General features: G+C 34.7%; 1 protein-coding gene across 8 annotated transcripts in view; it reads right to left on the reverse strand.

Moving 5' to 3' along the window:
* PDLIM5 (PDZ and LIM domain 5) overlaps positions 1–16,905 on the reverse strand; it is a 239,383-nt gene that overhangs the window by 95,503 nt on the left and 126,975 nt on the right. The window contains exons 4-10 of one of the 8 annotated variants that reach the window (XM_018049304.1): positions 14,733–14,775; positions 9,299–9,315; positions 5,656–5,670; positions 3,085–3,102; positions 2,546–2,718; positions 2,150–2,186; positions 369–1,608 (exon numbers count right to left, since the gene is read on the reverse strand). In XM_018049304.1, coding sequence (XP_017904793.1) covers positions 1,515–1,608; positions 2,150–2,186; positions 2,546–2,718; positions 3,085–3,102; positions 5,656–5,670; positions 9,299–9,315; positions 14,733–14,775 — 397 coding nt within the window. In that variant the 3' untranslated portion in view covers positions 369–1,514. Of the gene's footprint in view, positions 1–368; positions 1,609–2,149; positions 2,187–2,545; positions 2,719–3,084; positions 3,103–5,655; positions 5,671–9,298; positions 9,316–12,681; positions 13,101–14,732; positions 14,776–16,905 lie in introns of those variants that run through there. The other 7 variants (XM_018049302.1, XM_013964526.2, XM_018049303.1 and 4 more) reach the window with 7 other exon arrangements.

A 16,905-nucleotide genomic window follows, 5' to 3' on the forward strand; every position in this document is an offset into this window, starting at 1 on the left:
GAACACAGATAAATCCTAGAATTATTTTTAAAAGCACATTTGGCATGCCAAATTTTAAACAGCAATCACTAACTGAAATTAATGTTAGTTTCTCCAAATTATGAGGCAGTTTCCCTATCCTACAATGACATTAAAATCAAGAAAACCTGGAAAAATAAAAATGGAACCTTGACTGAAGACAAAGATGCTTCAGTAATAATTTTTGCACAAAGCCTAATTCTATGTTGTGCCCCAACCTATTCTTACGTGCTTCTCACAGAAAATGTTATATAAAATAATGTAACAATGCTCAGAAAAAATATGTATCTCTGTCATATTCTATGCTCACATTTTAGCAAATTCACAAAATTAAAAAAACATATTCCAAATTAAATATCAAGAGAAGTATTTATTTTACCCAAGTGGTACCGTAAAGTCTAGAGGGTTTGTTACTGACTTCAAGGAAACAGAAAACAACTACAAAGCTAAGTTAAAGGCAACTTTATTACAATACTTTTCCAAACTTCAAAATGCATTCATTACTGAATTTAATCTAATATATAATACATTATATTACAAGATAGAAAGCATTTCTGGTCAGATATTTAGCGTGCATGTATCTCCCAAAACAGAGATTCCTAGAAAGAGCAACAACGCACAATTATTTGTATCACTAAGGAAACTATTTCTCTGATGTCACATAAAGAATCATTCATATTGCAGTTTATTTTATGTTCATTACCCTGTTTTAGAAATACAGCAAAGCTATCTTGTCTACATGTTACTAGTTAATATCTAGAAGTTGTTTATACCCTAAATATATCCACCAGCTTAGAGATACTTCCTTTGGTAGAAAATAGGATTTTTAAACTAACCAAACCAAAAGAGCACTTTATTTCCCCACTGCAAATAGAAGCAGAATTCTCTTCTTTCCTTTTTTTAGGAGCCAAATCTGGGCCTCCTGCTCTTCAGACAGCCATCCTCAATAGCTCTTCCTTTAAAACATACCCAAATTATAACAAACTCTATTTATTCTAATAAAGTCATTTCTATTTTATCTTGCCTCTGTATTTGCTTACTTAGAAGTGTTTACAACCCACTTTGAACATTACATAATAATGAACTTAAAAGTAACCTTGGGAAATGTAATAACATAAAGAAAGCATTTTCCCAATTACACAAGGACATTATTTGCTCATCCACTTCTGCTTCAACCAACCAACCCAACTTCACTTACGAAAAGAATTCCTTTTCCAAGGTTACTCCCATAAAAACACACGTAAATCCATTGAATCAATCTAGCTCCTTACTGTTCTCTCTTGGTTTAACATTTGTGGGATACCAAATTGGACAAAACATGTTTATCCTCCTCGTTTTTGAAACAGCAGGAAATGGTTAGAAAAGTATAGAAAGGTTCTATTTTTTCTTTCATAAGGCAAATTTAATACAGATTTGGCTAAGAAGTTGGAGAAAAAGAACAAGTGAATGAAAAGGTATGTGCTGCCTGCTGGGGGAGGGGGGGCAAGCCTCAGAAATCACTGTACGTTAAGAGCACGTGCTGAAACTTCATGGTGCCAGTCACGTAATTTTGTGTATTTGGGACTAAAGACGTGAAGGGGTATCTTTTCCCTGTGGAAATAAAAAGAAAAGAAAAAAGGAAAAGAGATTGATAGAAGAGTTGTAAGAAAGAGAAAGAAAAGTTTCTACATTTAAGATCACCATGCAGAAAACATGCCTTCTAAAAGCTTAATCTCACAGAGCTGTTTGATTTAATAGCAAAGATTTTAAGGGTAGAGCATTTTTAGAAATATGGAAATTAATTCATTGAGCCCTCTTGGAAACTTCAATCTTTGTTCCCCAAATGAAGCAACTGCAAGACACATGAACTCATTCACAGAGATCTGCAGTGTTAGCAAAGCACCCCCAAATATACCCTTCTGCCCACTTACTTCAATACTGAAGAAAACAGGCCGCAGACAAAAAATTCAGACATTATCAACTAAATTAAAAACCTCTAAATCGTGTATTTAAGTACCACAAAAGGCACCCAAGTTAAGCCCCTAGTTGTAAAGACAAAATGCCATACTATTCCTTTGAAAAGGTGAAAAACAAAAACAGAGACCATTCATAAAAGGAAAGCATTCAATTAACCAAAAAATGCACCACTTACTTTGCCTTCTTTGTATTTTCAGCTTCCGACTCTTTCACTGAAATAAAATAAGCAATGTCCAATATCAGTTAGCTTTTTTAACTTTAACTTTTTTTTTAAGCAATTACCTTTATCAATTAATACCAAATGGTTAAGTTACCAGAGCCACTAAGAAATTCCTTATTCACTATACTGTTGTTGACTGTACTATAGTCAGTACTACAACTATTAATATTTCTATATATTTTTAACATAACTCTTCTGGGCTGGCTGTTTATTTACAGTACCACTGGGCATAATTTAAAGGCAAATGATTTCAGGAATATTACTATTTCCCAGTAACTGTCCAGCAGTCTAAATGCTACTCTCTGTGGCAAAAAGATACTCATCCATTAGAATCCGTAGCTATTTACTTACGATGTTCAGTCCCAGTGATCTGAGCAAGGATGCGGAAAGAACGAGACTGAGTTGTTCCAGTCCTCGGACGCCAGTCTTCAGTATCCTCAATCAGCCTCTTCTTGCTGGCATCGCTGTGAGTAGGTATGTGATAAAACTCGGTATTACGATCCATAATGTGTTTTCTTGGTGGGCTAGGGTTAAGAAGAAGAAGAAAAAAAGATTAAAATATTTTTAATTACATTAAGGCTAGAGTATGCTCTCCCATATTATTTACAAGTTATACATTTAAGCCTCAATGTTCCTTTTGTATATTTTGCTTTTCTCAAGTATGTGTGACATACGTGTGCGTGCTCAGTCATGTTTTTCAGGCATATTCACGTTTTTTTCTTTAAAAAAAAAAAGCATCCTTTTAAAAAGTATACTAGAAAAAATAATTAAATAAATAAATAAAAATTAAAAAAAATAAAAAGTATACTAGGCTTTTTAAGTTTAAAAAAACGGTACTTATATGATAACATAAAATTATAGTATAAATGTCTATTCAACAGAAAGGTTACCGTTTGGGTGGGATTTTCCTTTTAATTGACAGAAGAAGGCAGCAGAAGAGAGATTTCCAACATAAAGAAAAGGAAAAGAAAAGAATAAGAAAAGAAGGAAAATAATAAGAAATTGCAAAGTCCACAGTAATTAAAATCAAACAATTCAAAATTACTTGTATTATTCATCTTCTGGCTAACAAAACAGATATGAATCATATTCCCAAGCATGGTTAAATACCCCATATGCTGCTAAAATGTGTTGGCTTTCACAAAATTAAATGATCATTTCATCACTAGGCCCCCCAAGAGCCAGGAATAATTTAGTACAGGCCAAATCAGCAATTCCAAACACAATTTTGAAAAGGATCAGAACTGTTATTTTCTATAGTATTCTCATTTATGTGTACAGATATCCCTCACCTAAACAAAGTTAGGTGCAGGATCATCAATTAGAAGAGATGTAGTGTTACACAAATGAAATGGAAACAAATGAAATATTTATCAAAAGACCAAGATACAAACTGTGGCTCTGTGACTTTTCAAATACATAATTTTGGACAAGTCAATCTCAGAGTCTCAATTTTTTCATTTATAAAATAAAAATATTATGAACAAAGTAGCACTGTCTTCAGGGTTAAATGAAATAATATATATGAAAGGGATTTGCAAACCAGAGAGTTCAAGAACCTTGAGTTTGCTAAGAATATTCATTTTTCTATTAAGAAAGCATAAATATTAAGGAATTTACAATGTACATTATTGTAACACTTTAAGATCTAGGTAACTTTATAAATACTCCCCCTTCTCAACATCTCCAGGCAAAATAGGATAAATACTAATGAATTTCAAGCTTCAATTCAGAAGAGAAACAGGAACCAGAGTATGGACTTGCAGACACCCAGCACAAGATCCAAGCAGAGAAGGCGCCCTCAGAGTGTCAGATATGCATGGAAACACCTGTTAGATTAACTCACTGCTAGAAAATCCTACTGCTATCGGAATGTCACACGACTGTTGTCATTTTAACAAGGATACAATCAAAACCTGTCACAGTACACATTTCTGCCCCATTGAGAAGACAGAATTAACATTAATACTAGCTGTGCAGTCAGACAATAGTTCTAAGCATACATCTTCTACTCAGTGTATATTTTATGCAAGTCATTTAACTTCTCCAAGTTTCAATATTTCCCTTCTAAGATATGGGGATTTTATCTACCATAAAGGATTGTTTTGAGAAACAATAAGATAGGTAAAGTAGGTAAAATGTTTCCTGGAGTAGGTAACAAAAAGTAATCACATAATGGTGTTCTTTTATGATTACTAGAAAAATTATCTGCAATGCATATTCTAAGACCATAAATCATCTAGGGCTTCCCTGGTGGCTCAGGCGGTAAGGAATCTGCCTGCAATGCAGGAGACCCTGGTTCCATCCCTGGGTTGGGAAGGGAATGGCTACCCATTCCAACATTCTTGCCTGGAGAATTCCGTGGACAGAGGAGCCTGGTGGGCTATAGGAATATATATTTATAGATGTATATAAATCATCTGTATATACATAACAGAATAGTATTTATATATAATACTAATAATAGCATTTTAATGCTATTAATATTTAATGATTATGTTTAATAGTAATTCAAATTATTTATGATAAAATTTCAATAACCTGGAAGTGAAATACCTGAAATACCTTTTACTAATAGTGAATAAAATCTCCTAGTTCTTTTATAAATAATTTTTTAAATTAGAAAATAATATTATTTCATAAATATACTGTCTTTGACGGATTCCTAAACAGACAACACTTTATCTTATGCAATTATTTGAAAAACTATTTTTAAGCTACTAAACTTATAGTTTTAAATTTCTCTATAATCAGTAAGTGTTGTTTATTCTTAAATGGTGCCAGCTGCAGGTATTTTATCCTCTATAAAAGGTTTGGATTATAAAAATACAAAAGAAAAAAATGTCTAACTAGGACACTAAGATTAATAAAATCACACCACTTAAGAATATTTTTTAGCTACGACACACTTGAAAAAGTATAGCACATCTTAGACTCTGCGACATTCACAGCTTACGTTCTGTGCCGAGTGATAGAAAGTTTCTAAACATTTACTGGCTTTGACACTCTAGACTCTTATGATTATGATTAAATAAGGGAATATGAATTTTATTTTTTAAATTCATTTGGGATAGAACATACTATCAAGAGCAAATAATTTATTTCAAAATAGACATTAAAAGTAGCAAGTTTATTCAAATTAAAAAAAAAAATTAACCAAGGGAGGCCCCACCTACATCTCTGACTCCAGTATCTGCTGTCTGTAATACCTATCCATCTTCCTGAAAATTTAGACAAGTTTTTCCACTGCAGAAGTGTGGGTTTTCTAAACAGACCCACTAATTCGTAAGAAGTTCTCTGACGTGAAAAGCAAGTTTCCTAGTTTCCTCAGCATATCCGAAAATGCTAAGCAATGAGAAGACACTAGTAAAATTTGATGATGGTGTTAAGTTGAAAGCCAGATGAAAAGTTTACAGAGACAATGATGAAAATTAGAAAGAAATCACTGATTAGGTACTTACACGGTGCCAGGGTTACTGAAGGAGGAATAATACACACAAAAAGAGATGTGATAGAGGGGAAAAGACATTGAAGTTCCCAGGATGATGGAAAACATAGATGAGGCCAAAAAAAAGAAGAAAAAAATGAAATAAAATTCAAAACACTGAATTTACATGAAAATTAAGATGTTACACCAAACATCATGCTTCAAAATAATTTTGTAAAAGGCAGACAAATATGAACAAGTGTTAGTTGAAATTCTATTACATTGTTATTTGGATATCAGTTTTATCTATGCTGCTTGTTTTCAAAAACACTGAAAAATAATTTGTGTATTAATGCTAGATCAAGCCTCAAGTTACTAATACCAAGAGAGAAAGATCTAATATTTAAAATATTTTCCTTGTTGTTGTTGTTTAGTTGCTAAGTCGTGTCTGACTCTTTGGCAACCCCATGGACTGTAGCCTGCCAGGCTCCTCTGTCCATGGGATCTCCCAGGCAAGATTACTGGAGTGGATTGCCATTTCTTTCTCCAAGGGATTTTGCTGACCCAGGGATCAAACCTGCGTCTCCTGCATTGCAGGCAGATTCTTTACCACTGAGCTACCAGGAAGCCTCAAATATTTTTTTCTAGGTTTCTATAAAATTTATTTTATCCTACAATGTGGCTAACAAAAGTCAGAGATTAAAATATAAATTAGATGTCAGATGTAGAAACAGATCATTTTAAAATCACTTTAAAAATTAGAGCAGACTAAGAGAAAATCTTTCATTCTCACATAATATAACAAGTATATATTAACAAGTATAGTCTTCTCAGATGAATTATTCTGAGCCATACATTACAAGGGAATGATACACTATTGAACATTTCCTCTTATTTTTTAAAATGTAGTGATTCTGATGAAAAACATATGAAGCAGTGGGTCATTAATAATGGGCTATTACTCAATTTTCATACTCTCCCCTGTCTGTTATTACCACAGCCCTCATGCACAAGCAAATCCCAGGAAGTTTAGAAGTGATTTGTAGGAACTCCAGAGTACTATATTAGCAGCAGCATAATTACTGCCCAGAAAGACATGTCTGATATATGGTAAAAGAACTAGGCTAATAACATCTAAAGAGAGAAAATAAAATTCACTTACATAGCCTATTAAGTATCGGATCATTAAAAACAAATATATTCGCATTCCATTATATATAAAGAAGACAAGTATTAACTCTATATAGTTTCTCAACACATTGTTGAATCAATTCTACTACAACAAAGTTTAGTCAGAGTAAGTAAAAATTCATTATAAATGTAGTGAGAAAAAATGCCTACCACTTTGAAAGCTAAGACTGTACAGTGAAGCTAAGCTGTATTTCCACATCAAAGTCAGTGTCATAAACTCAACAGAGGACTGAGTTTTGCTGAGTGGGGGGTGAGACAAGGGATTAAGTTAATCTCAGTAATTTATGAGTATTTACTCTTCTCTAAGCCCTATTATTCAATGAAAGGTACTCTCTCCTCTGCCTTGACACTTCAAATAGTAGAGAAACAGTTCTGCAAAAAAAATTCCTCTGACCAGAACAAAATCTTAGAAATATATTTGAACATTGCAAAGTTTGAGAAAGAAGTTTTATGTCAAAATGAAGTTGTGGGGGTGGAGGCATTCTATAATGTGGTGAGGGGTAAGCAGAAGAGGGCTGATTGGTTAAAGTCTAAAGATGCCAATTTTAATATGCTGAAAAGGTATTTTCATGAATTTTAACAGTGTGTCCAAGTGGAATAGCCCATCATACAACACAGTGGCATCTGTGCCGATGGCGCAATCAGACTGACATGGCTTTTCACCCTGACTATGCTGCCCACTCCCTCTATGCCTGGACAAGCTGCAACCCCCAGGAGCTTCTTTTCCCTCAACAGTGAAACAGACTACATTCTCTATCTTTGGATAGAGATATGTCTATCCAATGGATACTTCTCTATCTTTCAGACTTCCTGTAGGGGCATATGTTTACATGCTCTTGAAAGCACTTTGATAACTATACAAATAGAAATTTGTTGTTAGAATAGATCCTCCAGCTGGTCTATATAAAAAAAGTACCATTAAACCCAACTGTAGTTTATGCACATTATTCATTTATGTAGTTTCAAGTCACTCAATTTATCAAAACTATAACCATTAAAAACAAACACTAATTCAAAGTAACAGAAATAAGTTCAGGTCACAACAGGTGACAGAGCAAGACACACCAAAATTTGGCTTCAAAAATCCCTAGGCTCCAATCTTAGCTCTATCACTTACAAGCTGCATGCTTAGAAAATTAAGTAACTTCTCAAGGTTCAAAGTTTAAATGAGAATTCAATCATATACTGCAGTTAAAAGCATATAGCACAATGCATAGTAATATTTAGTAATTTAATGAATATTATCCTTGAATTTTAAAAAATATACATTTGGTTATTTTTTCAAGTGCCATTTTCCCCCCTTACAAGTCAAATTATTACACTGGAATCTTATAACTAGTGAAAGCCTTTGTGTAACAAGAATTTAACTTGAAGTAGACAATCAATAAATCAGGGTTGGGGATGTTTCTCTAGTGCACTGGCGTATAATATTCTTATATGACTGGAACATGTTCCTTGACGTGACGTGAAAGTTGCTCAGTCATGTCCAACTCTTTGTGATCCCATGGATTATACAGTCCATGGAATTCTCAATGCCAAAATACTGGAGTGGGTAGCCTTTCCCTTCTCCAGGGCATCTTCCCAGCCCAGGGATAGAACCTAGGTCTCCCCACATTGTGGGCGGATTCTTTACCAGCTGAGCCACAAGGGAAGCCCTATTCAATTAGTGAGATCATAACCATACTGGAATAAAGTTCTCTAACTTAATAATAATAATTACTATTATTATTCAATAGCTAATTCCCTCAAGTATGTCTAAGATATTCCATATTTTCAATTCTACTCTAGAGTATGATAAGGAAATTTCAGCATATGCTCAGAATAATCATAACACAAAATTAAGTTCTTGTCTAATGTGATTTTTATCAACTTTAAAGCTAGCAATCACTAGTTTATCATCAATACCAATAGACACAAAGTTTTGACGTGGTGATTTCCAATGACTATGCCAAATACCTGTGACATTTAACTAATTGCAAAGGTGTGTACAGACCTTCTATCAGCCAATGACACACAACTGCATACACAATGTTCTACGTCTTTCAGCAACACTGGCTGAAAAATCAAAAAGGTTCTTAGAGATTTTACTGGGGAAATACTGGGTTTTGATATGAATTTGGAAGTCAACTCAGTTTTATAATATAGACTATTCACTAGTGGCACATGTATTTATGCTTTCTCTTCTGTCTTTCTTGTCTAACAGTCTTGACTACTACAGATTACCTGCAACATAACCTCTTTTAAACTGTTACACAGCAAACCCCACATATACTTCATGACAAAAGTTAAACACTACTATTTATTACCATAAAGCAATTCACCACAACATAGCAATGCAAACAAAATTTATTGAAAAGACCAAATGTGGTTATTTTAAATTACAGCTCTTTTGCAAAATTTAACTTAATTTTGCAAAGATCGGGCATTCATGCTGTTTACTCATATATAAATCACCATATTTCCTCTCCAGTAATGTGGATACTAACTTTGTCACTTTTGTTTTCTGCAAAGAGAAAAGCATTTAAAAATATTACTACCATAGCATATTTGGTATCTTTCAAGGCCAGGTTCATCAAAATACCACATATGAACTGTTAGAAGAGACTGCAGTCCAATGAAATTAAAATTAATAAAGAATGTATGAAAGACTTACCTCTTGAAAGCAGTGGCACATTATAATGCAAGAGCATATGGAAAGGAAAAAGGTAAATCACTTAAACTACTTGAGGCAAAATAGATTCCCTTCCAGTTTGGAATATAAAACTCCATTTTGCTCTAAATAGAGTAAGTGAAAAGTGAATTAGCTCAGTCGTGTCCGACTCTTTGCAACCCTGTGGACTGTAGCCTACCAGGCTCTTCCCTCCACGGGATTCTCCAGGCAAGAGTACTGGAGTGGGTTGCCATTTCCTTCTCCAGGGGATCTTCCCAACCCAGGGATCAAACCCGGGTCTCCCGCATTGCAGGCAGACGCTTTAACCTCTGAGCCACCTGGGAAGCTGTGGCTTTCCCTCAAAGTAGAGTAAGGAGAGTAATAAAGAAAATAATAAGCCAAGACTACAAATTCATATATGAAGAAGATGGACTATAAATTTCTAAAAAGTGCCTCGTTCCATTATTATTTGTAAGAAGGAACAGGAGTGCTAGCATAGTATTATTGATATTCTAAAAATATCAACATAGTTGTTAGATTTCATACTATTAGGATAACTACTTCTCAGTAATGATGCATAATTCATAAGCACTTGTTGTGTCTTATGTTTATTATAAAACTAAATAAATTTGAGTGGGACACCTATAAAAACTAATAGTCCTCCTGCTTTGAATAAAAACATAATCTATCCATTTAACTTTACATCCTTGTAAACTCCTAAATTTTTGGTTACTGGCAATTAGGTTTTAAAATAAAGAGTAATAAAAAGTAGCAACTCTCAACTGTGATAGACATTTGTTGCAATCATTTGTAACACTATAAAAATATGGAAAATTCAATAATCACACATTTAGTAAAAAGGCTGACAGTGATTTCAGGAAAAGAGTTTGACACCGGATGCAGGAAATAGATTCATTAATACCACAAAACATCTGCTTTTCAAAATGACATCACTGACTAGTAAATAGTAAAATGTGAGCTTTAGTTTTTGATTTCTCTGATCTAAATGTAGTAAGAGAAACAGCAGAAAGAGAACTGCAAATTTGTCTACAGAATTTCACAAACACCACACTTTTGTTTTCATAGTAATCAAGTTTTCATTGTGCTAACACATCGGGTCAACACCCGAAATTAAGCTACTTTTAAATGCAGTCAATTTACAAATGCAAAGCAGTAACTTGCTTGTTAATGATGCAAAATATGTAATAGTCCCTTTTGTCCTGAATCTTGGACAGTGCAGGACACCAGACATGTGCTCGATAACTACATGTCAACTGACTAAGAAACCACTGTAAAGTCCCTGCAACTATATCACTGCCTACAAAGTTGAAAATAAGTCATTTCAGGAATCACCAAAGCTATACCCATAAAACACAAAGTTTCAACTTAGTGTTTTCAATATAATAGTTTTCTGTAACCTCAGTTTTGCTTTTATCTCTACAATTTCTATTAAGAAGCCTTCCTTATAAAATTTTATGAAATGTTAGGAAGGAGAAAAGATTTTAACTTAAACACTTCCTTCAAAAGAAGTATTTTTTTCCTACTGAACCTGGAATTTAACAAACAAAATAAACTTCTGCTTTTAGTCTTCCATGAGACTAGGATTTGATAGGCAGCATCTGTCTTTTCAGGGGGCTTCCCAGATGGGTCAGCAGTAAAGAATCTGCCTACAATGCAGGAGACACAGGCTCGATCCCTACACTGGGAAGATCCCCTGGAGAAAAAAAATAACAACCCTCTCCAGTATTCTTGCCTGGGAAATCCAATGGACAGAGGAGCCCGGCGGGCTACAGTCCTGCAACCTGGTGGGTTGCAAAGAGTTAGACACAATTCAGCACACACACATCTGTCTTTTCAAGATATCTACTTTAGTTACTCTAAAATCTATTATCTTAAAATAGACAAATCCGAAAAATGAAAACCAAATGCACCTCAACACTACATACTATTTATCTTCCTCATATGAGAGAAATAACTTTCTTTGAAAGGTACTAGTTTTCCTCAGTGTATACATCAAAACTTTCAAAAGTCACCCACAACCACAAAACTACACATAGGGCCCAGGAGCTGTCCTTCCAGACTTGCTCCTTTCTCTCAGCAGCAGCCTGGAACCCTGCCACCTTCTTTTTCAAAGCCCCCAAGTTGCCATGGGAACAGTCCTATGAAAGCACAGCCCCTTCATTACATGAATTAACATTCAGAAGGGATTATCTCAGAAAGGACCTAACTACACAATTATTTTAATTATATTTTCCTGGGAACTGACATTGGTTAAAAACAATCACACATGCAGATTATTTCCTTTTAAAAGACACTTTTGTCACAATAAATCTGATCAAAATGACTTTACAGAAATGACTTTGGTTTAAAGGATAGTCACTGGATTCCAAAAATAAAATAACGATCTATAAATGATGGCTACTGAAAACAGACTTCAATTTTTAAAAAATCTGTGCCACAAAAAAAGAGGAAAATTATAAGGAATGGACTCTCAGAAAGTTATTATAACATTATATATTTAGTGTCCACTGCTTTAAATCTATTCATTTTAGAAAAATGTTTACAATGAAAGTATTCTCTAATTTGCTTCTGATGTTTTTAAGCATCCGTGAATGTTACTGTCCTCTCATTACTGTTTGCTTTTAAAGACTAAATTTCAGTGTAAGTTTATCTGAAAAGAATGTGGCTTAGCTAGCTGACCTAAGCTAATGCATCATACATAGACATGAGTCAAAACTAAATTTGTTCTCTGTCTTCAGAATACTTCCTAGAAATAAGCTTCTTACAAGCTTCTCATTTCCTCTCTCTTTAGCATGAGATACATAAGCTGACATAACTGCAACCATTCTATTTCAACTTTTGGTGACTCATAAAAGAATGGAAAAATTGAGAAAGAAAGATTCAAGATTTGCCTTGCATTATAAGGGCCAGCTGCTCCACGCTGTTCCAGACTTGGAGAAAAAGAGTTACAGAGTCCGTTACATGATTCATAACAGGTCAAGATGCATAATTAGGTTTGGATTAACCTATAATTGCCTTGCAGAGAGTGGTGTATTGTATATAACATAAAGCTACATTACATGTTAATGAAGCAGATGAAACTTCATTTCCCTTCTCTCAGAGAACAGCTGATTTGGGGGTGGGTGGAGATTAAGTGCTGCCTGGAAACTGCCTGAAAGAAGAGTTTGATAAGAGCAGAAAGCACCCGCGGCCACCTACCCATTTTGCTGTTTACTGTCACCCTGGGATCCTCTTCTCTGTCCCTCCGCTAGCTCCTGGGCAGTCTCGGCACACACGCTGGTGACTGTGGGCTGCCGTGGGACATTAACTGCAGGTTTACCAGCGTTCAGCGCAGATGACCGCTGGTCAGCACTAAGATTGGTATTAGCATGCGGTCCAGATGCAGCGAATGGGGGAGAAGTGACAGCGGCCACGGGTGGAGGGGAAGCATGTGATGAAGTGGTTGCGTGGGCTGGGGTGAAGGCAGACGATGGTGATGGGATGGATGTGACTTTTGGTGAAGACACAGAACCAAAGGGCCGCGGGGCCTTATTGTAGGCCATGTTGGTTGTGGAAGTGACTTTGGACACAGCAGGAGATGGAATGGGCACAGGTTTAACTACTTCTTTAGGTTCTCCCTATGTAAAATAAAAATAAACATACACAAAACACGGCAAAGACATGCAAAACAGATCCACTGAAAAGAACACACAGCTAGTTTATAAAAAGACAAACACAATTATGTTAGCAGGCCAAACTTTACACGTTTCCAGATAAAAATAATGAGCTGATAAAATATTAGCATGCATGCTAACTGGTCTCAACATGCATAACACAGATGCACATACTGAGTAAATAAATGTTTTTTAAAAAATGAAAGGAGTTCAAAATATTTAGGAAATAGATTAGGAAAGTTATCAAAAAGCCTAAAGGCCAACGTAAGTGTCAATTTAGACATATTCCAAAGGAAAAATTTTTAATACCCTACAGTAAACAAAACATCACTAATCAAAACATTTATTTTAAAATATCCGGAGTCTCAACTACAATTCCATCTTTTAAACACGTTTAATTACTCTCCAGAGTTCAATTATTTGATTCATGCAGAAGCAGCTGGACATTTCTAATTCTTCAATCAAAAAGAAAAGAAGGAACGTTCATTTCCATCTGATTCAGAAATGTGAACATTCTAATTATTTTGATTCAAGAAATTGCTCCTTAAAAATAAAACACAAAACAAATGAAACAAAATCAATCCTTTCCCTTTTCTACATTCTACCTATTTCTCTCTCTGGAATGTTGTGAGATATCACTAAAGATGGAATAAAATTCTTCCCTTTTCCAAAATAAATATTCAAAAGTAACATAAGGAAAAAAAAAGATCTTAAATGTTTCTTCACAGACATCAAAGAAAAAAAATAACAACTAAGATCAATTCCACCTAAAATTAACAGAATTTGTGTTTGCAAACCCCTATTGCAAACTAAGTGTGAATTTAAAAATAAACCCAGCTTAATCTTCTATGATATTCAAGAATAAGTCCTTATCATCTCAAAAGAAAAACAATCGAATTCTATAAAAAGTACACAATGGTAGCTCTATTATGTTTAACTTAAAGGAAGAAAAAGTAATCTAATCTTATAGAAATAGTAAAGCTGAGGGGGATAAAGTAACTTAATGCCTCAGGGAATCAATATGAGCAAATTCACTAAAAAGGCACAAGTAAAATTAAGGAGAAATCCCCCCAAAGCACAAAACCAGATGTAAATGAACAATGCTTTGGGACAATTTGAAGACATATATATATATATAAAAAAATAGGGTACTTGCCAAAAACCTAATCCAAGAATACTCTGAAAATATAGTTTAAAAATGTAATTTAGTATTACCATTAAACTGTCATTAAAGACTTACTGTGACATTCATTTTTGTAACCACTTATTTAATCTGTTTAGATTATTTGAATAAAGAGGCAAATTAAAAGTGAAGGTAAGACATCTGGATGTGAGTTACCAATAATATATGACACTGGAAATACTATTTAAATAATAAGGAATAATTAATTATATTGTTTAAATAATAAGGAATAATTACATGATAATTCTGTTATGTGTTGATTTTCACTATCCCTCATCATCTTTAAAGAACTGTGAGGAAAAACTGTATGAGAACTATAAATTGTCAGTATGGTCGGAGACAGGAATGGAAGTTAGAGTGGTTCAGGAGGGAAAATCAAATATTACCCCAGTAATGCTGGATTAGAAACACACCTTTTGAACAGGAACTGGTTCAAGCTTGGGTGTAGCAGATGCTCTGAGGAAAAAACAGAAAAAGGAAGAAAACATGAATTTTTGCAAAATTATTAATGAAATTTTTATGATTGTGTACCTTAATATACTAAATCATCAGAATTTATAGTTTCATAATTCATGCTTTTAACTGTTCACAACCTACTAATTAGCTCATGAAACTCAAATGCTGTAAGATCCAATAACTCATACACTAAGTATTGAATAGTTCTCCACACATTCAAACGAGGAAAGACAAACATCAATCCTGTTTGCTAATTAACCCATGATTAACCTTTAAATTACTCCTTGGAAGAAAAGTTATGACCAACCTAGATAGCATATTCAAAAGCAGAGACATTACTTTGCTGACTAAGGTCCGTCTAGTCAAGGCTATGGTTTTTCCTGTGGTCATGTATGGATGTGAGAGTTGGACTGTTAAGAAGGCTGAGTGCCAAAGAATTGATGCTTTTGAACTGTGGTGTTGGAGAAGACTCTTGAGAGTCCCTTGGACTGCAAGGAGATCCAACCAGTCCATTCTGAAGGAGATCAATCCTGGGATTTCTTTGGAAGGAATGATGCTAAAGCTGAAGCTCTAGTACTTTGGCCACCTCATGCGAAGAGTTGACTCACTGGAAAAGACTTTGATGCTGGGAGGGATTGGGGGCAGGAGGAGAAGGGGACGACTGAAGGTGAGATGGCTGGATGGCATCACGGCCTCGATGGACGTGAGTCTGAGTGAACTCCGGGAGATGGTGATGGACAGGGAAGCCTGGCGTGCTGTGATTCATGGGGTCGCAAAGAGTCGGACATGACTGAGCGACTGAACTGAACTGAAACCTTTAAATTAAGGCTATCCCTCACCAAAAAGAGTAAAGTAAAATAAACATGACTTTCTGTAGTTCCTGAAACAAATAACTGATCTCTTTGTCCAACAGTATCTGCCTTCTCTCTTATTATCCATGAATATGCCCAAAGAACATGTGGATCTTTGTGTGAAGATACTAAATAAATTCTGGTTGAACTGGCTCACTGAGTATTAATTTTGTATTTATATTTTAAGTGCAGGTTAATGGATCTGTTCTGCTAAAACCAAACTGTAAGTTCTTCCACTAGGCTACAATTTCAGTGAAGGCAATGATCATGGCCTACTTGAGTCTCTATATCAGCACGGCCTGGCATGTATTAATAACAGGTTATCAGCACTGAGCATAGAAAGAAGATGAAAAGAGGACAAAAGTCCATGCACAAAACTATTCTCATATACAAATTCATTATTTTTAATCTATACTTTTTTGTATTATTACTGTCAGTTTGGTTAGCATGGACTAATAGTAACAATAATTGACTCGGAGCAATTATCTCTTATAATCATGACAAATAACCAAAGCAGCAGCAATCATTATCCCCATTCTTCACAGGAGGAACTTCAGAGTTAAAGTAAATTACTTCTAAAATGGAGCTAAAGCCAACCATCCTTATGTATTACAATACACTGGCTGCAGTCAAGGACAGTAAATGATTGGAGAGCTCCTAATGACTTAAAGCTATTTTCCCAGCATTAAGGGACACGACTGAGCGACTGAACTGAACTGAACTGAAGGTATACATTAGGTTTAATAATGTCAGAAGCAGTCTAACTCCTCTTATATCACACAAGCCTGAGGATAAGACAGCAAGTGCAGAATTCAAGAAATGTAACCACAGTAGGTAAATAATAAGTGGTAAATTTTAAGCTGCAAATCATGAGATCATTTTACTTACAGAGAAGCTAACATAGGATATTTGGTCTCTACAGGCATAACCTAGTAATGAACTCTGATCAACATTTTTAGGAGCAACTGAATTTTCCAATAACAACTAATTTGGTTAGCCAGGGCAAGCACGGACTGAGTAACTGACTAACATAACGAGAGACAACAATGGATGCTAACATTCAGTTACTGGTATGTAGAATTACACTCTGCAATTGCACAACTTTCCATGTGTGCTATCAATCAGACTATTTCTCTCTTAGCTTATAGGGTTATTATAACAAGCAAAGGAAACAAGCTCAAGAACAGGACAGTGGAATCTTTCTTTCACTGAAATTTCACAGTAAGATGCAATCACAAAGGATCTACTTATTAAAACCACCCAAGACATGACTGAAATT

The sequence above is a fragment of the Capra hircus genome, chromosome 6, assembly GCF_001704415.2.
Source record: "Capra hircus breed San Clemente chromosome 6, ASM170441v1, whole genome shotgun sequence".
Lineage (NCBI taxonomy): Eukaryota > Metazoa > Chordata > Mammalia > Artiodactyla > Bovidae > Capra > Capra hircus.